Raw genomic sequence first — 22,687 nt, forward strand, 5'->3', positions numbered from 1 at the left:
AAAAGCAGTTACCATAGCCAGACCTCATGAAGCTCCGCTTAAGAGTCACATTAACCTGGCAGTCAAAACTATTGAAAATGATTAATTTTTTTCTTCACATTCCACTCACTTGTACCAGTACTCCCCCCTAGAAAAAAAAAATATTGAATTGGCATAGAGTGTATAGTCATGTAACAGTAACCTTCAAGATTTAGCTTTCTAAGGACAAAGCCAGAGCTATTAATCTGTGAATGAGATGAGCTATCCCTCTTGAAGGCCAAAAGGGACCATTCTTCAAATGAAGAAAGAACAATTAAGATATACCAGAAGCTTTCAGACATGAAAAGCAAGAGGAGAGTATAGAAATGTTTCGCCATTTCAATTCCCACAACAGCTGAGCCTAAGATTCAGTGCGAGTCTACGAAATCTGGACTGGATGTCAAAAACTGCATCTGGCTTCTCCTTCCACCCTCATCTCACCAGTTTCAGCCTGAGAATTTGGCTTCCTAATGTTCAGTCTAGAGCCTTGGGAGTAGTTCAGCTGCAGAGAACTTGCCTTGCACCCTTGTCTGGCCTCTGCCACCAACGCAAACATAATAATAATAATAATAATAATAATAATAATAATAGCAATGAGAATGATTTAGAGCCGAAAGCTATTATACCACCCAAAATTGGCAGCCACAAGTCATAGAAGGCTATTTCGGTTACGAGTGAAGATTTTAGTTGTGACTCCTCAGGTGGCCTGGGTGCATTTTTCAAGTGCTCAGCAGCCGCAAGTGGCTTAGTGGCGACTCTACTGGGCGGCAGACCCATGGAATATTTTCATCATCCCCGCAAGGAAACAGAGCCAGAGAGACGAGGCGACAAAAATGATCCCTGCCCCACTGTTACACGCACCCCCCCCCCAAAAAAGCTAGTCAAATCAGCTCCAGTTTGAAAGCTAAACCCAAATACCTTCTGCTCATCCCACCTAGAGGAGAAGCTCAATCTGTTCCTAGAGGTAATACACAGAATTTTCTACAAGGATTGTAGAAATTGACAGGGAAGAGTTAAAAAAAAAAAAAAAAAAAAACCACTGACTGCAACAGAGCAGTTTGTCAGATTAGGCCTGGGCCACACTCCCACTGTAAATCAAAACGCTCCCACACATCAATTTAATCCGTGACCCCCACCGCCGACAAATATGCGCTAAGGAGCCATGCACAGTCTTTCCGGCCTCTCCACAACACGGGGAAGACCGGGGTGGCGAACATTAATCTACCTAAAGAGTAGGAGCTGCAGTTAAGCTGACCTAGATTCTCCCTGCCATCCTCAAAGTGCTCCCTGTGCTACACGAGCATTTGTTTTTGTTCTCTGGTGGAGGCTGTAAAAGCTGCCCACTTCCAGAGAACGGGAGGGGAAAAAAAAAAAATCACTTCCATCTCTCTTCCTGCCAGCGGACAGGCCGGCTCCAGCCGCCCCTCGTAACCAGCAGGAACACGGTCAGTCAGTTGTCAAGTCCCTCGTCAGCACTCCCATCGCAAAAACACGGCAGTTCCCAATTTTAGGTAGTAGGGACGGGCGGAACAGGCTCCCCACAGTTCCTCTGCCCGTGGTCTACCCTGAGAACCTAACTTCTAGAACATTCCCATGCCCAAACCTGGCTTCCAGAGTTGCCAAATGTAAGCTGGGGAATTGGCCTTGACCGCACCTTATCTCATTCGCCCACCGCCTCCTCCCAGAGTTCATTCACTCCCCAAAAGATCCTCACCCCCGTCCGCTTTCATAACCCTTTAGCAACTCAGTTAAACGACTTTCATCCCCCATCGACTCTGCCTCTGAGCCCACCGGTGCCTCCTCCTCCTCCTGCAACACCCACCTCGGGTTTTTGTGGCATTCACATTTCCTCATCCTGTGCCCTAAAAACACACTTTCCTGCAGGCCCTACATCAGTGGAGCAGCCCAAACATCCCCAGAGTCCAGCACCAGGTTGTGACCCACAGGCTGGCATTTTGATACATTTGTATCAAAGCAGCACCATGCAAGCATGCAAGCTTCAGCAACTGCTCCTTCTCTCTTTTTTTTTTTTTTTTTTTTGGCGGGGGAGGGGGGTCACACTCAGGGATGCACAGGAGTTACTCCTGGCTCATGCACTCAGGAATCACTCCTGGCGGTACTCAGGGGAACCTTATGGGATGCTGGGAATCGAACCTGGGTCAGTCACTTACAAGGCAAACACTCTACCGGCTGTGCTATCGCTCCAGCCCCCAGCAATTACTTCTTAGCCAGCAGTTTCCAGATCCCTTAGCTCTCCTCTCAATGTCCCTCCTTAACTGTGGGACCACATTCCCACCTCGCTGTTCCAATGGTAATGCCCATTTAGCCTACTCCTAACAAAACTCACTGTCTTTCCCTTGCTATACCTACCAGTGTCTTAGAATTTTAAAATCTGAATGATAGGCTTGTTTGTTGTTTCGTTGTTGTTGTTGTTTGCTTTTTGGGTCACACCCGGCGATGCAGAGGGGTTACTCCCGGCTCTGTGTTCAATAATTACTCCTGGCAGTGCTTGGGGGACCACATGGGATGCCGGGGATGGAGCCTGGGTCAGCCTCAAACACCCTACCCGCTGTGCTATCGTTCTGGCCCCGAGATAGTATTTCTTGTTCATTGCCTTAGCCGTTCTCCTAGCACTCGGGGCCAAAGAGCAAAGCCAATTCCAATGTTCTCTCTCGAGCCCCATTACTTTGTCCAGTGTTTCTCAGCCTCTCCTGACCCCTAGACCCCCTTCACACCCTGTTGCTCTTCCTGTGCCCCCCCTTTCCTACAGCTGGCAGGAATGCTATCATTCCCCCCATTTCTGTGACTTCCACCTGTAGCCCCACAGAATATCCTGGAGGGGCCCAGAGAGGGCCAGGAGGCCCTGGCAGAGCAACCAGGGATTTCACATCACGGACCAAAAGCCCGTCGGGTCCGTCACCTTTACTGCCTTTGCTCACATGTCCATGGCTCTAGTTGAGTTACCGTAGCCCAGTGGAATAAACCATCCCCGGCCTCCCCTTTCTACCACACCAGCCTAGGGGACCAGGGCCTCCCTGCTCGCCAGTCCCCTCAGCAATTCCCAAGGACCTCCAAAGGTCAGTCTTCAGCTGGCTTTCAAAGGGTTTCCCCCACGCGGCCTTCCGTTCCTCCGCCGTCCTGAGCTCACGTACAGATTTTATCTTTCCCACTTATACCTGCCCTTCTGGAGATGCTCCTTCCACGCGGCCTGGCACTCAGCCTTCCTTCTTACCCTCCCCTGCCGTCATCTCAAGATCTCAAAAGCCGGGGGGGGGGGGGCATTCCAACTCCTCGCAGGCTCCCCCCTTCTCTTTTGTACCCCGCTGGTCCAAGGAGAGGACAGTGATCCGAAATCTCGGCTTCTGATCTGATGACACCACAGGGCCCTTCCCAAGAGAGCGAAGAGGAGACAGGAGTCAAAGGAGGCAGGGCGCTGTGACCACCCACAGCTCTGGCCTCACAGCCCCGGGTGAACTGGGCTTCTGTCCCTCCCATCCTGGTCCCCTGACCCGGAAGGATTCATTCTGTTCAGGCCAGTGGTTCTCAAACCTTCCAAAGCGTAAACCACTTCTCGCGAAGGAAATCCTATTGCGATACAATACGTAAACGGGGAGCTGCTCTTGTCGAAATGGCAGCACCAGGGAGAAGGTTGGAGAATGAATTCAACTCCCCTCAGTTATGTTCAATTATAAGGAGATTATTCTTTCTCTGTTTCTCTCCACCCCACCCCCACCCCAAGTCGATCCTTTTCTTGCTCCTTTGGGTCACGAAAAGTTCAGGTCAAAATCTGAAAGGTGATGGCCTCATTTTTAAAGATCCTAAAGCCATGAAAAATACTCTATTAAAGCCTAACTCTGTATGAACTCACTTTATGAAACAAGGATAGAGAGATGTAATCATGGGTAAATTGATATGAAAATGGGAGAACATTTTTGGTTAAAAAGGGTGAAAAAAAGCTCTGCTACCACTTTAACCTGAAATTCTCCCTAGACCTGATTCAAGATAGTGCACGAAAATGGAATAAAATGCTTAAGGAATAATGTTTCAAGAAGAAAGAAAACTGAACAGGGTTGTTATTTAAGGAATCATCAACTTGTTTTCATGCAAATGACCAGAATAATGAAATAAGCAATCCTGCCTACAGGCCCCAGATGCAATTGTTTTTAAATAGGATTCATGAAGCATTAGCTACCTAATTCTAGAAGAAATTGATTAATCTGTTCTTTTTCTTGGATAATACCAATCTATATTTAAGCCACTGACAAAATTTGTATTTCAAAGATAAAATTTTCCTTGACTACCACTATCACCTCATTATTTACTTGATGGAGGTCATGCTAATAAAGATATGTTTACCAAGAGTTGGGGTGGGAAGAAAAGGTCATGATGTCTCCAACATGAAGATTCTTTAAGAAACCAACTCCGGGGGGAAAAAAAAATGTTCACCAAGCAAGGGACTTTGGCATGTGGTAGAAATTCTAGAAGATAATGTCATTCTACTCCAACCCCCAACTAATTGCAGTAATCCACATGCATCGCCTAGGAAATGCAATCTGTGTAATGTAAGACAATACCAAGCTATATAGCTACAAGGGACGCATATATAAAATGCTACGATTCTCCATAATTCAAAGCATTTAAAGCAACAAACTGTCTAGGCTGGATGCATGCCTGAGGCAGGGAAAAGAGAAGTCTAAATGGATGAATGTGAATATGAAGGCAACACTTGAGAAATAGGCCATAAAAAACAGGTTATGAAGGGTCCTCCTCCCTCCCAACACCGTGGGGAGGTTAGAGTTATTGAGTAGACATCACTTATGACAGTGAGAAAAAAAGGGCTGGCAGCCCCTCCCCCCTCCGAAAACGCCTTTACAAGGTCACAGATATATCAGTGTCACAAATGCATTTAAAAAATATTACAGCAATAAACTCTGGTTAGAGTGGGTCCCACCTCTATATTCACGGGGAAGAACAAACTACAAACTAGCTTTGCATTAAAGGAAACGTTCGCAGACTCACTCTGCCTAGGAACTCCTTCCCATCTTCGTTATGAGAAATCCTGTTTAAACTAGACCGGGTACTGACCAGCTCACTTCATAAGCTTCATTTCACCACAATCGTATTTAGCACCAGCTACGCAGCCAAACAGAGTGGATGCATCGACACAAAGCAGATTGCCTTACCCATCTCATTTTTTTATAGGGGTGACACCCAACAGTGTCACCAGTACCAGAGGACCACTAGGGCTACAGCGAGCAATGCTGGTGGCCGAGGGCAAGGGGGGGAAAGGGGGAATGCAGGGTAAGGGTTGAACCCAGGGCCATACACATGAATGTGAGGCATGTCCTCTTTAGCTGTACTCACACCCCCAGCCCCCATTCTCATTATTAAAGGGAACCAACCCCTCCTCATGTTTGATCTGACTACTCGGATCTATCTTTTCTGACCCTATAATCCCTGATTCCATGTCTATATTTTATGAGTAGTCTAGGAAAACTTATTATCCCGAGCTTTAAATGTCTCTCTCTTCACCAGGCCTTTTCCAAGAAGAAATCTCAGTGTCAAGAACCAGGCACTCAAAGGAGCAATAGTACAGGGGGGGAGGTGTTTGCCTTGCATGCAGCTAACCCAGGTTCAATCTCTGGCATCCCATAAGGTCCCCTGAGCACCGGCAGGAGTAGTTCCTGAGTACAGATCCAGGAGTAACCCCTGAGCATCGTTGGGTGTGACCCAAAAGGCCAAAAAAATAAAACAAAAGACCAGGTGCTCGTCAAAGCTGGGCTGGAGAGGAGCGCATGGTGTTAGCGCAAGTTTCTTGGTCTGTGGCTTCACCTCTGAAGTGCTGATAGGACCTCAGCCATGACTCAAAGTCCAGCCATCTCCGGACTGTGAAGTGATTAAATACAGGGGGAAAGGTTCTCTTATCTGGCCCAGTCTCTGTCTCTCCCACGATTACCCAACAACAAAGTATGAACAAACATACTAGAAGTCAACCTTCAGATTAAGAAACGTCAGACTCAATGACAACTCTTCAGCTGTTAGGAGAAAGCAACCTGTACTAGGAATTATGGCTCTAAGAGCTAAGTAGACGGCTGACTTCACCAAGTGCAAATCCTACACCCCGGCCAGCTGGGCTCAAAGAACTGGGGTAGGACAGCAGGGTGCTCAAGTGAATAAACACCTCAGGAACGGTGAGGAAATAAACACTTCCGCAGGGATTTTTATACCAGTCTTTGTGACCGAATTGATGTCATCATGTCCTCTATTCATTTTTATGCTAAAGGGGATGGAAATTGTTTAATGGACAATGGATACAAAATTTTTCACAAATCCCCTCCCAATTTCCCTTGTTTCTAGAGGAGTTTATTGAGTCACTGTACTTGTAAGGCATTGTGCGCTACACTTTTTCCTTTTTAACAAAGCAAAGCTGTTTATTATAGGAACATTCTGAAGCCACACTGGAAAGTATGTTCACTCTATTACACACACACATACACATACACACATTTTTTTTTTTGTATTTTATATTTGGTTTTCAGAGAACATGTAGTATGCTCCTACGAATCATTGGCCCAGCAATGTGTGTGTGTGTGTGTGTGTGCACATGCACACTCACATTATATATACTATATATGTTTGTGGGTTGGAGTGATAGCACAGCGGGTAGGGCATTTGCCTTGCATGTGGCCGACCCAGGTTCGATTCCTCCGCCCCTCCCGGAGAGCCCGGCAAGCTACCGAGAGAGTCTCTCGCCCGCACAGTAGAGCCTGGCAAGCTCCCAGTGGCATGTTAGATATGCCAAAAACAGTAAAAACTCTCACAATGGAGAGATTACTGGTGCCCGCTCAAGCAAATCGATGAGCAACGAGATAACAGTGATATAGTGACGCTTGTGTGTGTTATATATAATATATACAGTTGGGGGATTTTTTGCCAAAACACGGCAATACTCAGAGCTTATTCCTGGCTCTGTGCTCAGGGATCACTCCTGGCAGGCTCAGGGGGCTCTTAAAATAAGCCAGAGATCAAACCCAGGTCAGCCGCTGTCCTATCGCTCCGCCCCTCCCAGCCTTCCCCCACACCTGGAGTGCAGGCTTTGCATACGGGAGGAGCCAGGTTTGAACCCTAAAACCACAGCCCCCTCACCAACATCCCAGGAGAGACTCCCAAGCTGGGCGTGTCCCTGAGCACTAACAGGTGTGGTAGGCAAACAAACACCAAAAAGGATACAAAGATAATCAAGAAGTACTTGCTCCAGAGGCTGGGCCGTGGCTGAAAGGGCAGGAGCTCACTGCATGGCCTCCCACAAGCTTCTACCTCACTGTATCGCTGTCACTTCATCCCTTTGTTCATCAATTTGCTCAAGCGGGCTCTCCGAGAGGGACGGAGGAATCGAACCCGGGTCAGCCACGTGCAAGGCAAACACGCTACCCGCTGTGCTATGGCTCCATCACCCCAAAACCAACCAAAGGACCAGCTGCCCCCACAGAACACCAAGACCTAGCCCCAGACCCTTGTTCAGCTTACAGTCAGGGAAGATGCATTTAAAGCTACGGAATGACTACAGAAATTCTACAATGGAAGGGAAACAGTCAATTTGGGCTGGAAATTACACAAGATTGGAAAAAGTAACAACTGGAGGGGGACCTTTATGTCTGGGCAGATTCAAACACAGACTAGCAGAGAGCAGGACGCGGCTATTAGTGGGCACAGTGACGAGAATGGGATGCACGGCAGGTATTTAGAGAGAGATACCTAAGTACCTAAACGGTGGAAGAAAATAAGTCAGGAAAATCTCGTAAGGAATGACAGAAGAGCACAAAGAAAAGGAACCTAACCAATCTGAGAGACTATACAAGTTTCCTTAAGAAATTGTCACTGGATGGGGGCGGAGGGACGGTACCACAGGTAGGGCGCTGGCCTTGCACGCGGCCAACCCACGCAGTTCAATCTCCAGCACCCATAGGGTACCCTGAGCCCTGCCAGGAGTGAGTGATCCCTGAGTGCAAAGTCAAAAGTAAGACCTGAGCACCGCTGGGTGTGTGCCCTCCTCTCCCCCTTCCCCCCAACCAGCGACCCCCCCGGCCTGGGAAGGGGGAAGAAATTGGTACCAGGGCTGGATCTTGAGAGGAAAGAAGTTAAACAAGTAAAGGATGCATGAGGGGGAGGAGGCGGTAGGTAACATGGAACAGGAAAACAGCATGGTCAGAAGTCAGGGACCTTACAGATCACGGTCAGATAGAAGTCGTGGTCAGATCAGGGATAGTGAGGGCCATCCTCAGAGGGCACTCACCTTACGTGGCCAAGAAAACATTTAAAATGTCCAGGCAAGCAATGCGACACTCCAATGTGGGTTTTACAAAGGCCCTTCTCAAAGCAGGGTGGAGGACGCATCACCAGGGACGGAACTGGAAATAAATGGGCCAATTATGGGGCTGGTAGGTCAGTGTAAATCTATTTTCCTGACCTGCAAAACAGGGGTAAGGGTCAACTCAGAGGATAGCTGGGAAAGAGGCAGGAGGGAATGCAAGAGGCAGGATCAAGCTGAAGGTAGAAAGGGCCAGAAGGAATGTCCCAAGTTGCCTCTCAGAGTCCTTAACTCACTGGGTAGTGAGCAGTGCTAACTACCTTTCACAAGTTAGTAAATACAGGCCAGACGGAAGTCTGGGGAGGAAAGAGGCTAAGCTCGCTTTTAGACCTCTTGCAACTTAGAAAAACAGAGTGAAGCATTCAAATCTGTGGGTCTGGACACTCCACCGGGTCTGTCACGTATCTGTGATCTTAAACAAGAGAACTCGTAGACAAGAGATCCTCTTGGCTCCCTCGCCTGCAAATAAAAGCAAGAGAGGTGGCTTCTCGGTGATAGTGGAGACAAAAATGTGACCGTGAGTGGAGACGCCAGATGAATGGCCAGGTCTGGTTTTCATTACTGGTACCGGAGATAACTGTACAACGCCCAGATGACAATTCAACAGGCTGCTTTAGACCAAGGTCAGGCTTAGCGGTCAAAGGCTGTGCTTTTTCACAGTAAGTACAGGCAATTAAGAGGAGGGACAGGGGGACATCAGCTGGACTTGGCACACTGATTAGAACATGTATTAGAAGAGAAGAAAGGTGAAAGGTGACTGGTGAGGCAGCATGGCATGGTGCTATATTACATGGAAAGAACAGTCCCCATTTTCTTGTAGGCAATTTGGCGGACTACTGGAAAAAGGAAGAAAAAAGAAAATTCTCTTCACTATCCAGACAGAATTATTGCCCTGGAGGAAATAAAAGCTATACGAAAATAGTTTTAAACATTTAAGACATAAAGCGGCTTCTAAAACAAAATAAAGTCAAAGGTGCAGGGATAACATTAAAATAAACGAGAACCCAGGATTTTTCAACCAAGGAGGCAAAGTAGAGGTGATAACAGACTTGCAGGGAAGTATAATGTTGGATTTTTGAGTCATAGTCACGACTGACATGTTCAAAATACAGAAGCAAGTGTGAGGGAACCAACATGTCTAAGGTGCATTTCCGCATTCGGATGTACACGGCCTCTCTGGAGAGGTGGGCTTCCTCCTCCCTTCGTGCTGCCCCTTTGGAGGTCTGCGGCCGCTCTGGTGTGTGATGTGCATTTGGCTGTCTCCCACGGCTCCCAGAGAAACAACGGGGTGGCAGGGATAATTTCCCAAGTGTGACACAGGCGCAGTGTGAGGAGTGCCGTGTGGAGCTGGTGAGCCGGGAGGTCTGGAAGGCACAGTGGGACTCAGGTGCTAAACTTCCCCGGGTGACACAAGTGGGTTGAGGGGATCAGGATAGACTCTCGAGTCCGTGGCTTCTCTTCTCCCCACTTCACATCAGTCACCTACATGTTATAGACATACGGCTTTCTTTTGGTTTTTTTTTTTTTTGGGGGGGGGGTTCACACCCAACACTGCTCAGGGGTTACTCCTGACTCTGCACTCAGGAGTTACTCCTAGTGGTGCTCAGGGAACCACGTGGGATGCCGGGGATCGAAGCCAGATCAGGCGCGTGCAAGGCAAATGCCCTCCCCACTGCTCTTTCGCTCTGGCCCTACATACAGCTTTCTGTATAAAATTCTCTCCCTAGAAAAATGACAAAACCTATATGTGCCCTTTTAGGTAAGACTGTATATGTGTGTGTGTGTCCACTGAGATGACAATCCAAAGTTCATCATGATATTCATAAAATAATGGAGATATGTATCAAAAAGATACAGAAATCAGGCTGTAGAAATTCTCAAACTGAAAATATCACACTGATTTTTTTTTTAATTCTGTGAGTTCAAAGTGACTTTAAAAATAAAACAGGAAGGGGAAAGGCAAGTTCTTCTTTCTATATAAATGCCTCTACCCAATGTAGAGGAATGACAGAATTAGAAAAGTCACAACTTAATAACTACTGGTACAGTAATATTTGATTCAGACAAGGATGACTATTTAGCCACTCAAGATTATTCAGAGAATAGTAAATGGATCCCAGAAAGTATTACAAAGGGATTTTTTTTTTTTTAATGGAGAAATCTGGGACTTGACCTACACTTACTGACTAAATTTACATCAGAAAACAAAGGAAGAAACTTAGCATCAACAATGTCTGGGCAAAATGGCTTAAGTATCCCCTGAAGATATGAGGCTGGAAGGCAGTACACAGCCCCCCATCTCTACTTTGCAGGGTCTCATCTACTGTGGCAAATCGAGGGACCCCAAGGATAGTTCAAGATTAAAATAGTAAGGAAAACCCAACCCCCGTGTGAGTCGAGGGAGGACAAAGAAACACATACCAGGATATCATGGGGACAACTGGGGAGATTGAAAACAGGCTCAATGTTCGACAATGTTCACCAAACCAATGTCAGATGTCTCACCAACCTGTGTAGAAAGATGTCCTTATTCTCAGAAGTTTTGTGCTGCAGTACTCAAGGGTAAAGGATCACAACCCCCGTGGCTTCCTTTCACTTGGTTCAGAAAAGAAAAATTAAAAAAAGAAAAGAAGTGCTTTAAAGAGTTAGAGACATAGCAAATGGGCATACTGTTAACTTTTATAGAATCCAGCATTGCTCATCCTTCTCTTTCCACTTTCCTGCAACTTTGAAATTTTCAAAGTAAAAGTTAGCGGCTCGGGGAGGAGCAGACCGGAACTTTCTGGAAGACACAAATCAGCCCACCCCACCAGCAATGCTCCTAGCATAATTCCTGATATCAAAGCAGGTACTCTAGAAGTAATTTTTAAATTCCCCCTTTCCAACCAAGTGCTTTATGGGTTAGCTCCAGAAATGCAAGCCCTTTCTTTAGGGAAAGTACACAAAATGCAGGTAGTTAAGTAAAACAGTCAAGTCTGATGTGAAAAGCCCAGAAGCCATAGATTATAATCACTGTTGGTCTCTCTTTGACTTGATGATTCAACTCCAAAATATCTTACTCCCGGTGGGTATGGCTGCCCCTTGGTGCTTCAAATGCACCTTGAGTGCATCCTGAAATGAGCCTTTCAACATTGTTTTCATTTCCCAACACATGTGAGACTCTCAAGTATGCTTAGTAGGGGGCAGAGACGGGCATTAGCTCCCCCCTCGCTGCCCCACCCCGACCCACACTGTCCATCACTAAGTAGATGGGGGTTTTAACAAAAGTTTTATATATATAAACTAAACTACTTCCTTCTCAAAGTATACTATTGATGATCTCATTTTTAATACCCCGGAAGGGAAGGTGTTGTTCCCGGTTTTAACTCATGAAGTCATACAGTTGAGTAATCTAATCTGGGTATTCCAGCAACTGGACCCAGAGATGAAGAGATTTGCTTTAGGAAAAGTAAAAGGGACAGCCACTCCCATTCAGGGGATTTCGAACAAAACTCAAAGAGACAGAGGTGTCTTTATGAGATATGCACAAGGAAAAAGTGAGTGTGTTGTCATTTAAACTAATCTCTACTTGAACCTTTGAAGAGATAAGACCATTTGAGTAGTGATTGCATACTGAATTAACATGGGCTTTTTCCCCCCTGCCTCTCTTTGAAATTTTCATTGTTTAAGATTATCTGTAAGAAAAATAAAGCAAAGCTCCTTCTTTGTTCCGAAAAGAAAATTAAGCTAATGATACGTAATGAATCTGGGTGGCTTGTCTTAGCGCAACCATCTTCAGCAAAAGAGCCAAAGAAACACAGCTTGACACAGGGCCTTTTTACCAGGCTGCCCCCCAAAGACTGCATGACACCCAGGTTTTCAAATCACTAAATTATCTTGCTGCATAATCTTCTGCCTGCAAGAAGGGAGCTCTGCAGGGAAGGAGAATGCCAAAGAAGGAAAAAAAAAAACAAGGGAAAAACTGTGATAGATACTACCACCAGATAAAGTCTTTGAAAAACAGTCTTTGAGTGGTGAGTGGAGAAATCCTGTTTTTATCTTAAGCCAGTGAGGATGTGGCCTCCATGTTATCAACTGAAACTAGATCTGGAGAGGACCTTTAATGACCAAAGTCAAAACTGCTGAAACTCCAGCAAAGGGAAGCCTGAATTTAGCACTTCTCCTCGGGGCCCCGAGTGGGTGGTTCCGAGTAACCAGAAGCACCAAATGGGCAACTGAACACTCTTCTGAGTGTTAAGTTCTGGAGTGTTTTTTTTCAGAGGGGCTGACCTCATCGGTGTCCTATCAGCACCTCCTGCAGAGGCCTCTGACTCTGAACACTTGTTCCCAAGTCTTGCTATCCCTAAACGACTTGATTTGGGGTCTGAAGGCATGTTAGCCACACCATTTCTCTGCTTTTTCGGTGCCATTCAGTCTAAATTTCTCCTTCAAAAAAGACCGCCATGGGGCCAGAGCGATAGTACAACGGGTAAGGCATTTGCCTTGCCTATGGCCGACCCGGGTTCGATCCCCGGCATCCCATATGGTTCCCCCAAGCATGGCCAGGAGTAATTCCTGAGCATCGCTGGGTGTGACCAAAAAGGGAAAAAAATAAATAAAATAAAAAGAAGAAGACCGCCATCTCTCCACATTTGGCTTCTTAACTAGAAAGAAAGGTATCGGTGTGATAATACAGCCTGTAAAGCAGAAAAGGTGCCGGGGCATGATCTGAGACCAGCACATGTGAAGCAGAGAAAGGCCGAGAAGGAAGACGCCTTCTTCATTCTCCAGCCGGGCGAGGAGCATCAGCCCCGAGACACCTAGAAAACCAAAACAGGTCAGAGAGAAGCTGGGCAGAGGGTGGCGTGAGGCCGCGGCAGCCAGCGGAAGGCTGCTCGGCAGAACCACGTTCTTCCTCAGTTTCACTGGAGAATCATCAGTCTTCCAAGTCCCACCAGGACTGGGCTGCAAAGGAATAAGAAATGAGGGCAATTAGAGAGGGAGTGAGAAAGCGAGGGAGGCAGGAGCAACCGAGAGACAAAGCTGTGTGCATTTTGGATCTGGGGTGCTCTGAGGAGAGAAAGGCCTGGGCATGGGGGCCGGGGGGCTGCTGCTCTGACCCCCAGAGGCAGTGCTCCGGGGAGCTGGCTCGGAAGCTCAGCCCCTAAAATGTATTTTGGGGACCACATGGAGGCTTCCAGAGGCCGTCATGGAGAAACAATCAGTCCTGTGTTGCTTCGGTCCAAGACAGAAGGAATAAAGAGAAAAAAAGGAAGGGAAAAAAAAAAATGAAGATACTCCAAGATTCAGAGGCCTTGAAGACCCAGATGATGGGGGTATCATTTGCAATAATGGAGACTGGGAAGAGCTGAGAGCATGACAGAAGCCAAGAGGGAAGGACCCATTTGTGACATGTTAATATTTTGGCTAACCCTTACCCCGAGGAGAGATGGTACAGACGATGGGAGGGACGGGGCAGGTAATGCCCATGTGTGCGGGCAGATTCCTCCCCACCCTCCCCGCCCAGACCGGGGCCCTCCTAACTTCATTCCAGCTAGACCCTGCAACTCAGGGCTGACAAGGAGGGCGGCAGAGCACCTTCCCAGGAAGACTGCCAAGAGCCAGCCGCTTCTCCTCAGCATTTTTTTTTTTTAAAGTCCACGTCACAGAATATCTCCCTTCAAACGCGGAGGAGCCTTTAAATATATATCACAGCACTTTCATTTCAAGCCTATTTAACATTTCTGAAATATCTAGATCAAAATGTTGGGTCAAATGACAATATTCCAGTAAAACATCGACTAAAAGAAAAAAGGGTTCCCCACCCGCATCTCGCTGAAGATAATCAGCCCGTTCAAGACACCTGTCAGTCAGCCCCGACTTTCTTCGCGCTGACTTCCTCTCAGCCTGGCAGCCAAGCTTCTCTTCTGAGTCATCATAAAGGCCACTGAGCACTTTGACTGAGCCTGTACATAAATACCTCCGGCTCCCTTTCTTCTAACCCCAGTTCAAGGCCAACTGCACCAAAGCTTTGGAGAACCAGCACTGAAAGATCTTCAAAGAGAAACTGCCCATTAACCACAACAGCAGCTGCTGGCGAGAGCCTGCAATTTAAATCTCTGAAAAAGAAACTGTGGCTTCTAAAATTTAAACAAGGAGGTGCCACTTGTAATTACAAACATTCCAGTGGGTTCCCTCCTTCATTGATGGTTACCAAACAAAGGCTTTTTCTATTCGATTTTGGTGCGTCCCCAAACCTTGAATGTGGGCAATCCTTTGTGCTTTTCTTGTGTTCCAGCCAAGTGAGAGGGGGTTCAGGGAGAGAGGGCTTCTTCTTTTTTTTTTTTTTACCTGGCTGCTCCCACCCCTCTCAAAACCATCTCATGTGTAATTACTTGTTTGGCTGGAAACCAAAAACCTAAATGCTCCGGATTTATAGTCCACATTAAATAACAACACTGGAGAAAGAACCTCTTTAACACACACACACGCACTCACATTTCAGGCACTTGGGAAATGGAACCAAACCTATTTTCTGAGAAACCCAAGACGTTTTGCAAATTAACACTTAAGGCTTCCAAAATTTCTGGTTAAAATCTCCAATTCCTATTTTAAAGCCATGGGACAAATCCCGAAATGTAAAAATAGTAACCTTTTCAGGCAGGAGGGGGGACAGCTGGAGTGGATGCTCTGGATGCAGAAGTTCCAGATTCAGTCCCGGGCACCAAAAGGTCCCCAGAGGGGCTGGAGCGATAGCACAGCGGGTAGGGCGTTTGCCTTGCACGCGGCCGACCTGGGTTTGGTTCCCAGCATTCCATATGGTCCCCTGAGCACCGCCAGGAGTAATTCCTGAGTGCATGAGCCAGGAGTAACCCCTGTGCATCGCTGGGTGTGACCCAAAAAGCAAACAAGCAAAGGTCCCCACAGCACTGCATCAGGAGTAGCCCCTGAGCACCAAAGGGTGTGGCCCCAAAGCCAAAGACACACACACACACACACACACACACACACACACACACACACACACACACACAGTGCCTTTTTCTCTCCTTACCACCCCGCCCCCCGCCCTGCAATCCCCCTTCCCAAGTACTTACAGCTTGTTGTATAGGTCCCCACACACAACAAGGCATGTGTGATCACTTCCGCTCAAGAATACTGGCTGAAATTAGTACTTAGTCAGTTAGAAATGGGAAAGGGAAAAGACCAGGGAAGCATTTAGAGGTAAATATATGAACAAGGTATCTCCCGGCCACGGAACTAGAATAGCCATTCCTCCAGAAGTCCTCAGACGAGAGTATTCATTATGAGAACAACTGGAAATGGCCCATCTTCGCCGTGGGTGCCCTCCATAGCGTGCCACAGTGGAGGGATTAGCTACAATTGCTGCATATTTACACAACCGTATTTACACAACAATAAAACTCATCTTATCCCGTCCAAACAAAACCCTGCTCAAAATAAACCAAACCCCATGCAAAGGTCTCCTCAGCACAGGCGGGAAAGGCAGGATGGGGCTTGTCGGGCTCCTGCCTCTGTGTCTGCCAGCATGGAGCACTCATGGTGATGGGGGAGAGGGGATTCCACACAGCCACGGGGGAGACGCACATTCAGATCCTAGACCATGACTGCTGGGGGGTGGGGGGTCTTGGGCTGTGGAGACTCTCAGAGAATCCTCCTCAAACATGAAAAAATTAGCTGCCCGAGGTTTCATAAGAATTGGAGCTGGAGCAATAGCACAGCGGGTGGGGTGTTTGCCTGGCACGGGGCTGACCTGGGTTCCCTCCTTGGTACCCCACTTTGGTCCCCTGAACCTGCCAGGAGTGATTGCTGAGTAAAGGACCAGCTAAGAGGAAGCCCTAATCATCTCCAGCTATGCCCCCCCCCCAAAAAAAAACAAGGAAGATAATGGAAGGGGTGGGGCGGGTAAGCTTCACGTTCAGAAGGCCCAGACTCAATGCCAGGGGGCATCCACAGCGCTGCTGAGCAAAGCCCCCCAAAAACCCAAACACAAAAGAAGAAAGATTACATAACCTGGAAAGGGAGGCACCAGGTCCTGGATGACCAAGGGTAATTGTTACACCGGGAGAATTGCAAGCCGGGCGCTCATGGGGGCATTCGAAATCCTACTCTTGGACACATTCGAAAAAATTAATTCCATAATCAAATGATATAGTAATGAAAATGTCATCAATGTGGAAAATGTCATCTTGCAAAAGTAAAATGATTTTTTTTTCTTTCTTTTTATTTTTCCGGTGTCGGGGACTGGCCCCAGGGTTCCACACATGCCATGCTTATGCTTTAAACTGAGCCGACGCCTCAGCCCGTGTTTTTCCCTTGAAGAATAAACCTGGGCTTTTACTCTGCTACGAGTACCTAGTAAATCAACAGATGTTCTGGACTTTTTTTTATTTAAAAAAAAAAAAACCTACATGGAACCAATTCTAATGTCAATAACAATCCTTAAAAAAGGCGAAAACCGGAAAAATCCAACGCAGAATATTCTGAAGCCTAGTTGCTACACATCTGAGTTATCACAACGCCACAAATCCAGGGCTTTCCTCTCAGAGGGCGCTTTGGACAGCGATCACGATACAGCTGCCAAAATCCAGAGGATTCGGGATCATCTGTCAGCCCCAGAGACAACCTTACCAAGAGCTGGGCTCTTCTCCCCAGACTTCAGCCCCCTGACCCACAGGTTGATTACCCAGAGTGACGATTCATCTGGCTGCCTTCAGCATGCCAACGACTCCGGGCCACGAGGCCATCTCTCTCCATGAACCATCCACACCCCGCCCCTGAGCCTCTCTCGGAAGGAAGACGGAAGAACAGGCCCCTGACTGGACATCCAGGACATTTCCCCGGCCCGGCATTGCAGCCTGAGCAGCCTCCCTTCACCCCCAGCGAAGCCCCTCCCTCTCTGGGTTTTAGCTGCCCTGATGCAAAGGAGTGGAATTTCACCTGACGGTGTCTAATGCCCTTTCCCTTGCAAACGTTATCCATTTTTTTTTAAGCATGTCTGATTTTTCAACAGGTAATACTAAGAACTTGGGTGCTAAGATGCTCCATCTATATTAAGCACTCTTAAATGTGACCATGAAAATTGAATGGGGAGAGTTTCTGCATATACATGCGTCTTTCATGCACAAGTATGTATATATACATGTATGTATATATATTTGCAAGAGCACACACTGACACTATTATGTACTTGTATGTGACTAATTGCTTTCAACTCAAACAGCATATTTTCAATTCTGCAACAGATGTCGCTGTGTGATTTCTCCTTTCTACGCTGGATTTTTAGCTAAAAATGTCCAGCTTAATGGTCAGTCTTATTCTTCCCCAAAAAAAGAGATGCAACATTTGAATCCTTTAGACTTATTTCTTATAAATTTTCTTTAACATGCTGGTAAATTTCCATTCCAATCATAGCTTTGATTAGTTAAGGTCATTTTATGAACCACCCTTCCCCTCCCACATAAAACCAGGCCTTTCGTTGAATTAAACACTAATTTCCTAAATGCAAATTTTAACTAATTGATTAGAAGACATCAAACTGTCAAATAACCACCCCCCAAAACACATCTATAATTATAGCAATATTATCCATTTTCTAAGCCTGAAAGTCATTTAGCAGTATAGATCCTGAAATAATGCAAATTAACTTGTATGAGTCCAAAATGTACCAGGTGTAGGCAAAAGTCCCTTAAAAATGCCAAAGGCGCGTGAATGACAATGACTATTTTGGATTCTAGTTTTCAAAACATTGCCTTAAAAATAAAAAAGGAAGGCGAATATTATAATCACAAGACATCTTACCAAGCTGGCATTCGCTATCAAGCACGTCCCCATACGTGTCCTAGCAAAGGGACAGCTCTTTCCCCTCAACCTCCAGCGACCATCAATCTCAACAGGTAGCTAAGCACTTTCTTCCACTGAAATTCCGAGCGGGGAGAAAGGATCTCAAAGCTCCCTTCTAGACTGAGGCAGCAGCAGCAGGTACCTCCTGGGGGTTGCGAGGGAGCGGAGCGAGGCGAGCGGTCTGGAGCACACAGGACTATGAGTCAGGAAGTGAGAGGGGCCGCGAAGGTGCCCAGCCTGTGGGCTTCTCCCCGGTCCCACTCCCCTCCACCAGGAGGGCCACTGGGGAGAGCTGGATAAAGCATGTACAACATCCATATGAATAAAGCTCTTTGTTCCAGAGAACTGCCTGCTCTTTTATTCCCCCCTTTTTTCCGTATTTGTTCATTTCAAAAGATTGCTCAATGGGTCTCTTGTTCCTCCAAAAATGTCCCAGGCAAATAATGCAAGCTTGTCTCATCACACCAGTCACTAAATGAAGCCTTGTGCGTCTCCAGTGACACACTGTAAATATAAAGTGGCATTAATGAGGGATATTTTATCAAAGCTATCACAGACAGTGCAAGTCTCTCCTGTGGCTATTCAATGGGATGCGGGGAAAGGCAACAATAGCAGGGGTACTTCGGTAAAGCGCCCATCCCTGTTCGACAAGCCCCCGCCCCCCAGACCACCACCCACAAAACTCAGCAGCCCCCGGCTCTTCCCCTCGCCACCACCACCGCCCACCCAGCCATCCTCACCCACCCTGAAAAGGTAAGGAGTGCATCCGCTTGGATGCACTGGACAGTAACAAGTGTGATGGAGTGTGTGTTCCCTTAGCTGCATTATCATCCCTTTCATGCCAACACCACTGGTAGGGTGGGCGGGGACCGATGGCTCAGGCTACAGAACCAGGACCTAAAGCGTAATGGCCCTGCGTCGCTGGCCGGGCGAGGGTGGCAAGGAGAGGAGCCTAATCAAGTCCGCAGGCTTTCCAACAGGTTTCCCAGAGCGCTGGGAGGAGAGGCACAGGCCTTGCAGCGCTTAGAGGGCTAAAAAAAAAAAAAAAAAAAATATCTCTGCTGCCTACCTAAAATAGATTCTCCCAAGCCTAGGGCACTGGGCAACGCCAAAGACCCCCTTCTGCAAACGATCACACACACACACACACACACACACACACACACACACACAAGCACAGGCACACACACGCACGCACGCACGATGGATGCAAAGGGGGAAAAAAAATACAGAAAGGGAAGCCATCTCAGCCCCTCCACTACAAATCAAGCCCAATTACTTTCTAATTTGAACACAATCTGATAACCAGCGTAGAAAAACGGGGCCGTCCACAGGAGCCAGGCGCTGCTTCCATGGTAACTGGCAACAGAATTTTCTTGTCGCTTTGACATGCACGGTGGAGTTCCAGAGCTGCTCCTTCCTCAGTCTGCCCGGATCCCCGGCTGGGCTGGGCTGGGCTGGGCTGGGGGGCGGCAGCCCGGCGAGTCCCCGATGCCAGCGCCGAGCAGCGGCTCCCGGGAGCCCGGCGGCCGGGCGGGCAGCGGCGGGCAGCGGCGGGCAGCGGCGCCCGGGGCCGGGCGCAGGGCGAGCAGCCCCTCCGGCGGCGCCCCCGCTCCGCCACCACCCCGGTCTTTCTTCCTGCGGCCAAGCCAAGTCTATTGTGGCTTCCCTTCTGCGCCAGTTCCCAGCCTTCACTCACGCTCACGTTTAAACACTGGCACTGCCGCTTTTTTTTTTTTTTTACAATGCAGCAGCGGCGGCGGCAGCAGCAGCACGAGGCACCGCTCCCGGGAACGTTTTATGGAGCCCATCCAGTCTAGAGACATCGCCCGAAATGAAGTTGTAACCACACCGGCCTGGGCTGAACGCAATTATCTCGGAACTCGTAAATTAAGAATTCACAGAGGGAGGGACACACACGCACACACACGCGCACACACACACACACACACACACGCACGCGCGCGCGCATACACACACACACGCACACGCACGCACACGCACACACATAAACAACAAGCGGCGGACAGACGGTGGCAGGAAAGGGGAAAGCAACACATCACCACCAGCGGGGCCGGGGAGGGCGAGCGGCCGCCGGCGCCGCAGCCCCGGGAGCCCGGCGTCCTCGCGGGCCTGGGGACCGCGGGTGGGCGCCCACCCGGGCCGGCGGCCCCGCACATCCCCGCTTCCTACGGCGTGTCTCCTGCGGTGTTTACGTAACTGTGTGTCCTCTAGCGTGTAAACAAAAGGCACAGCCCGGGCGAGAGGCGCCCCGGGAGCGGCCCGGGGGTCCCCGGCGCTACGCCCGCCCGGGCCGGGGGGCTCCGCAGGTGGGGGGGCTGCGCTCTCGCCGGCCGGCCGCCACTTGTTGCTCGCGGGTCCTGCAGCTCCCCGACGAGGAGGCGGTGGGGGGCGCGGTGGCAACCGCCTGGCCCCTTTTTAAAAAAAAAAAAAAATGTATTATCATTCTATTTTTGTGCAGGCTGCATCCCGCGCTCCCGCCGCCTCCCCGTCGCGGCCGAGCTCAGCGCAGCCGCGGGCGCGCCCGGGGCGCGGAGCGAGGCGCGCGGGCAGCGGCAGGGGCAGCGGCGGGGGCAGCGGCGGGGGGCAGCCCCGCCGGCCTCTCCGCCGGGGAAGAGCTCGGGCTGCCTTTTGTTAGCGAAAGCAAACACTGCCCTCTTCTTTCCCGACCGCGCCAACGCGCCCGGCGCGCGGGCGGTCGCACGGCGTGCTCCTGCCGAGTGCTCGGCGGCTCCGGGCGCCTCCGGGCACGCCGGGGGGCGGGGGGCGCCCCGAGGCCCGCAGCGCGGGGGGCCCTCCCGGCCGCAGAGGCCGCGCACGCTCGCTCTGCCGCTCCCACCACCCCGGGGGGAGGGAAGGAAAGGGGGGCCCCGCGCCCCGGACGCCCCGCACGCCCCGCACGCCCCGCGGGCTGCGGGCTCCCCGGCTCCGGCGTCCACCGTGCGCGGGGCCCGGGGAACTTTGCCCGGCGGGAGTGCGGCCGGGCAGCCCCGCAAAGCCGGCGGGGCGGGCGCGGGGAGCGCGCGGGGCGCGCGGAGGGCCGGGCGGAGCGCGGGGAGCGCGGGAGCCAGCGGGCAAGTCCGGGGATGTCCAGGGCACCCGGGCAGGCATCGACGCCGGAGGCGGCTGCCAGGCGGCCACGGGGAGGCCCGAGGATGGAGGGCCGGGGGTGGTGGCGGCGGTGGCGGCGGTGGTGGCGGCAGAGGCGGCGGCGGCGGCGGCGGCGGGGGGTCGCCCGCTGGAGAGAGAGGGCAGCCCCGGGAGGCGCGGAGACCTGCAAGTTCCCGGGCACCGCGGCGAGTTTGGGAGGGCTCGGAGGGGCGCCGGCTGGGCACCCCGCGCCCGGGCGCGGAGCACAGGCGTGGGTGCAGCCCTGCCCGCGGCTCCGAGCCCCCCACCCCGCGGGCCCTGCCCTCGGGGCGCCGACTCCGCGCTCCGCAGCCCCGGGGCTGGGGGCAGTGGGGGGACGTTGTCATGGAAACGTTTCCCCCCGTCCGCGGCCGCGCTCCTGGGGGGCCGGCCGGGCCGCGAGCCCACACCTACCTGTGGGGATGAGTGCCGCGGCGGAGAGGAGCAACAGCAGGAGCCGGAGCCGCAGCCCGGGAGGCGCCGCCGCCGCCGCCGCCGCGCACTGGGATCCGCTCGGCAGCACCGCACTCGCCATGTCGGGCACCTGCCTCACACTGGCGGCGCTGGCTTCCTCCGGAGCCCGAGCGGACCGCTAATGAGATGCTAATTACATGCGCCGGGGGCGGGGCCACGCCCGGCCAATCCCCGCGCCGGGAGCCCGCCCCCGCCTCTCGGAGGACTCGCCCCCTCCCTCGTCCCGCCCCCTGGCGCCGGCGTTCGGCGGCGCGCCCGCGCCACCTGGGGGCGGGGCCGGGGGCGGGGCGTATGCAAATCTGTTGATGCTCAAAGGCGTCTTCGCTTTCCCGGGATCACGGCTAGCTCAAAAGTGTGCGCCCCGGCGCCTGGCGTGCACCGGACTCCGGGCAGGGGGCGGGGCGGGTCTCGCTTCTTGGACACCTTTATTAGGGATGTTCCCAGCAGTCGCTGGATCAGCCCGACCACTGGACAATCACTTGCTTCCCTAGGAGGCTCCCCTGCCCGGTCCACCGGTTTAGACGTCTGGCCTGAAAACCAGATGTTGCAGATAGCTGTCACTCACCTTGCGCCCGAGGAAGAGATCCTGGGGAAGCCAGAGCAGAGCCGTTCGGGAGTGGAGAGTGAGGATGCAGGTCCCCGGATTGACAAAACAATCTGCGAGGAGTGCATGCGTGCTTGGCACGTCCGGCCGAGCAGGAGAGCCCGCTCGAAAGCCTAGCGGCAGACTTGGGCATAGTTGGAGCGGGGAACCGGGGTGGGACTCTAGGATTTTCAGGCTGGTGTCTTGGCGCTAGATTCTCAGGGGCAAGGTAGCTCGAGGAGGCGGGTAAG

General features: G+C 50.6%; 1 protein-coding gene across 8 annotated transcripts in view; it reads right to left on the reverse strand.

Moving 5' to 3' along the window:
• The window catches only part of CADM1 (cell adhesion molecule 1), a 373,107-nt gene extending 351,155 nt beyond the window's left edge, over positions 1-21,952 (reverse strand). For all 8 annotated transcript variants that reach the window (XM_055129871.1, XM_055129869.1, XM_055129874.1 and 5 more), the window contains exon 1: positions 21,794-21,952. In XM_055129871.1, the coding sequence (XP_054985846.1) occupies positions 21,794-21,914 (121 nt within the window). In that variant the 5' untranslated portion in view covers positions 21,915-21,952. The remainder of the gene's footprint in view (positions 1-21,793) is intronic.
• Positions 21,953-22,687: the final 735 nt, after the last annotated feature.

The sequence above is a fragment of the Sorex araneus genome, chromosome 3, assembly GCF_027595985.1.
Source record: "Sorex araneus isolate mSorAra2 chromosome 3, mSorAra2.pri, whole genome shotgun sequence".
Classification (NCBI taxonomy): Eukaryota; Metazoa; Chordata; class Mammalia; order Eulipotyphla; family Soricidae; genus Sorex; species Sorex araneus.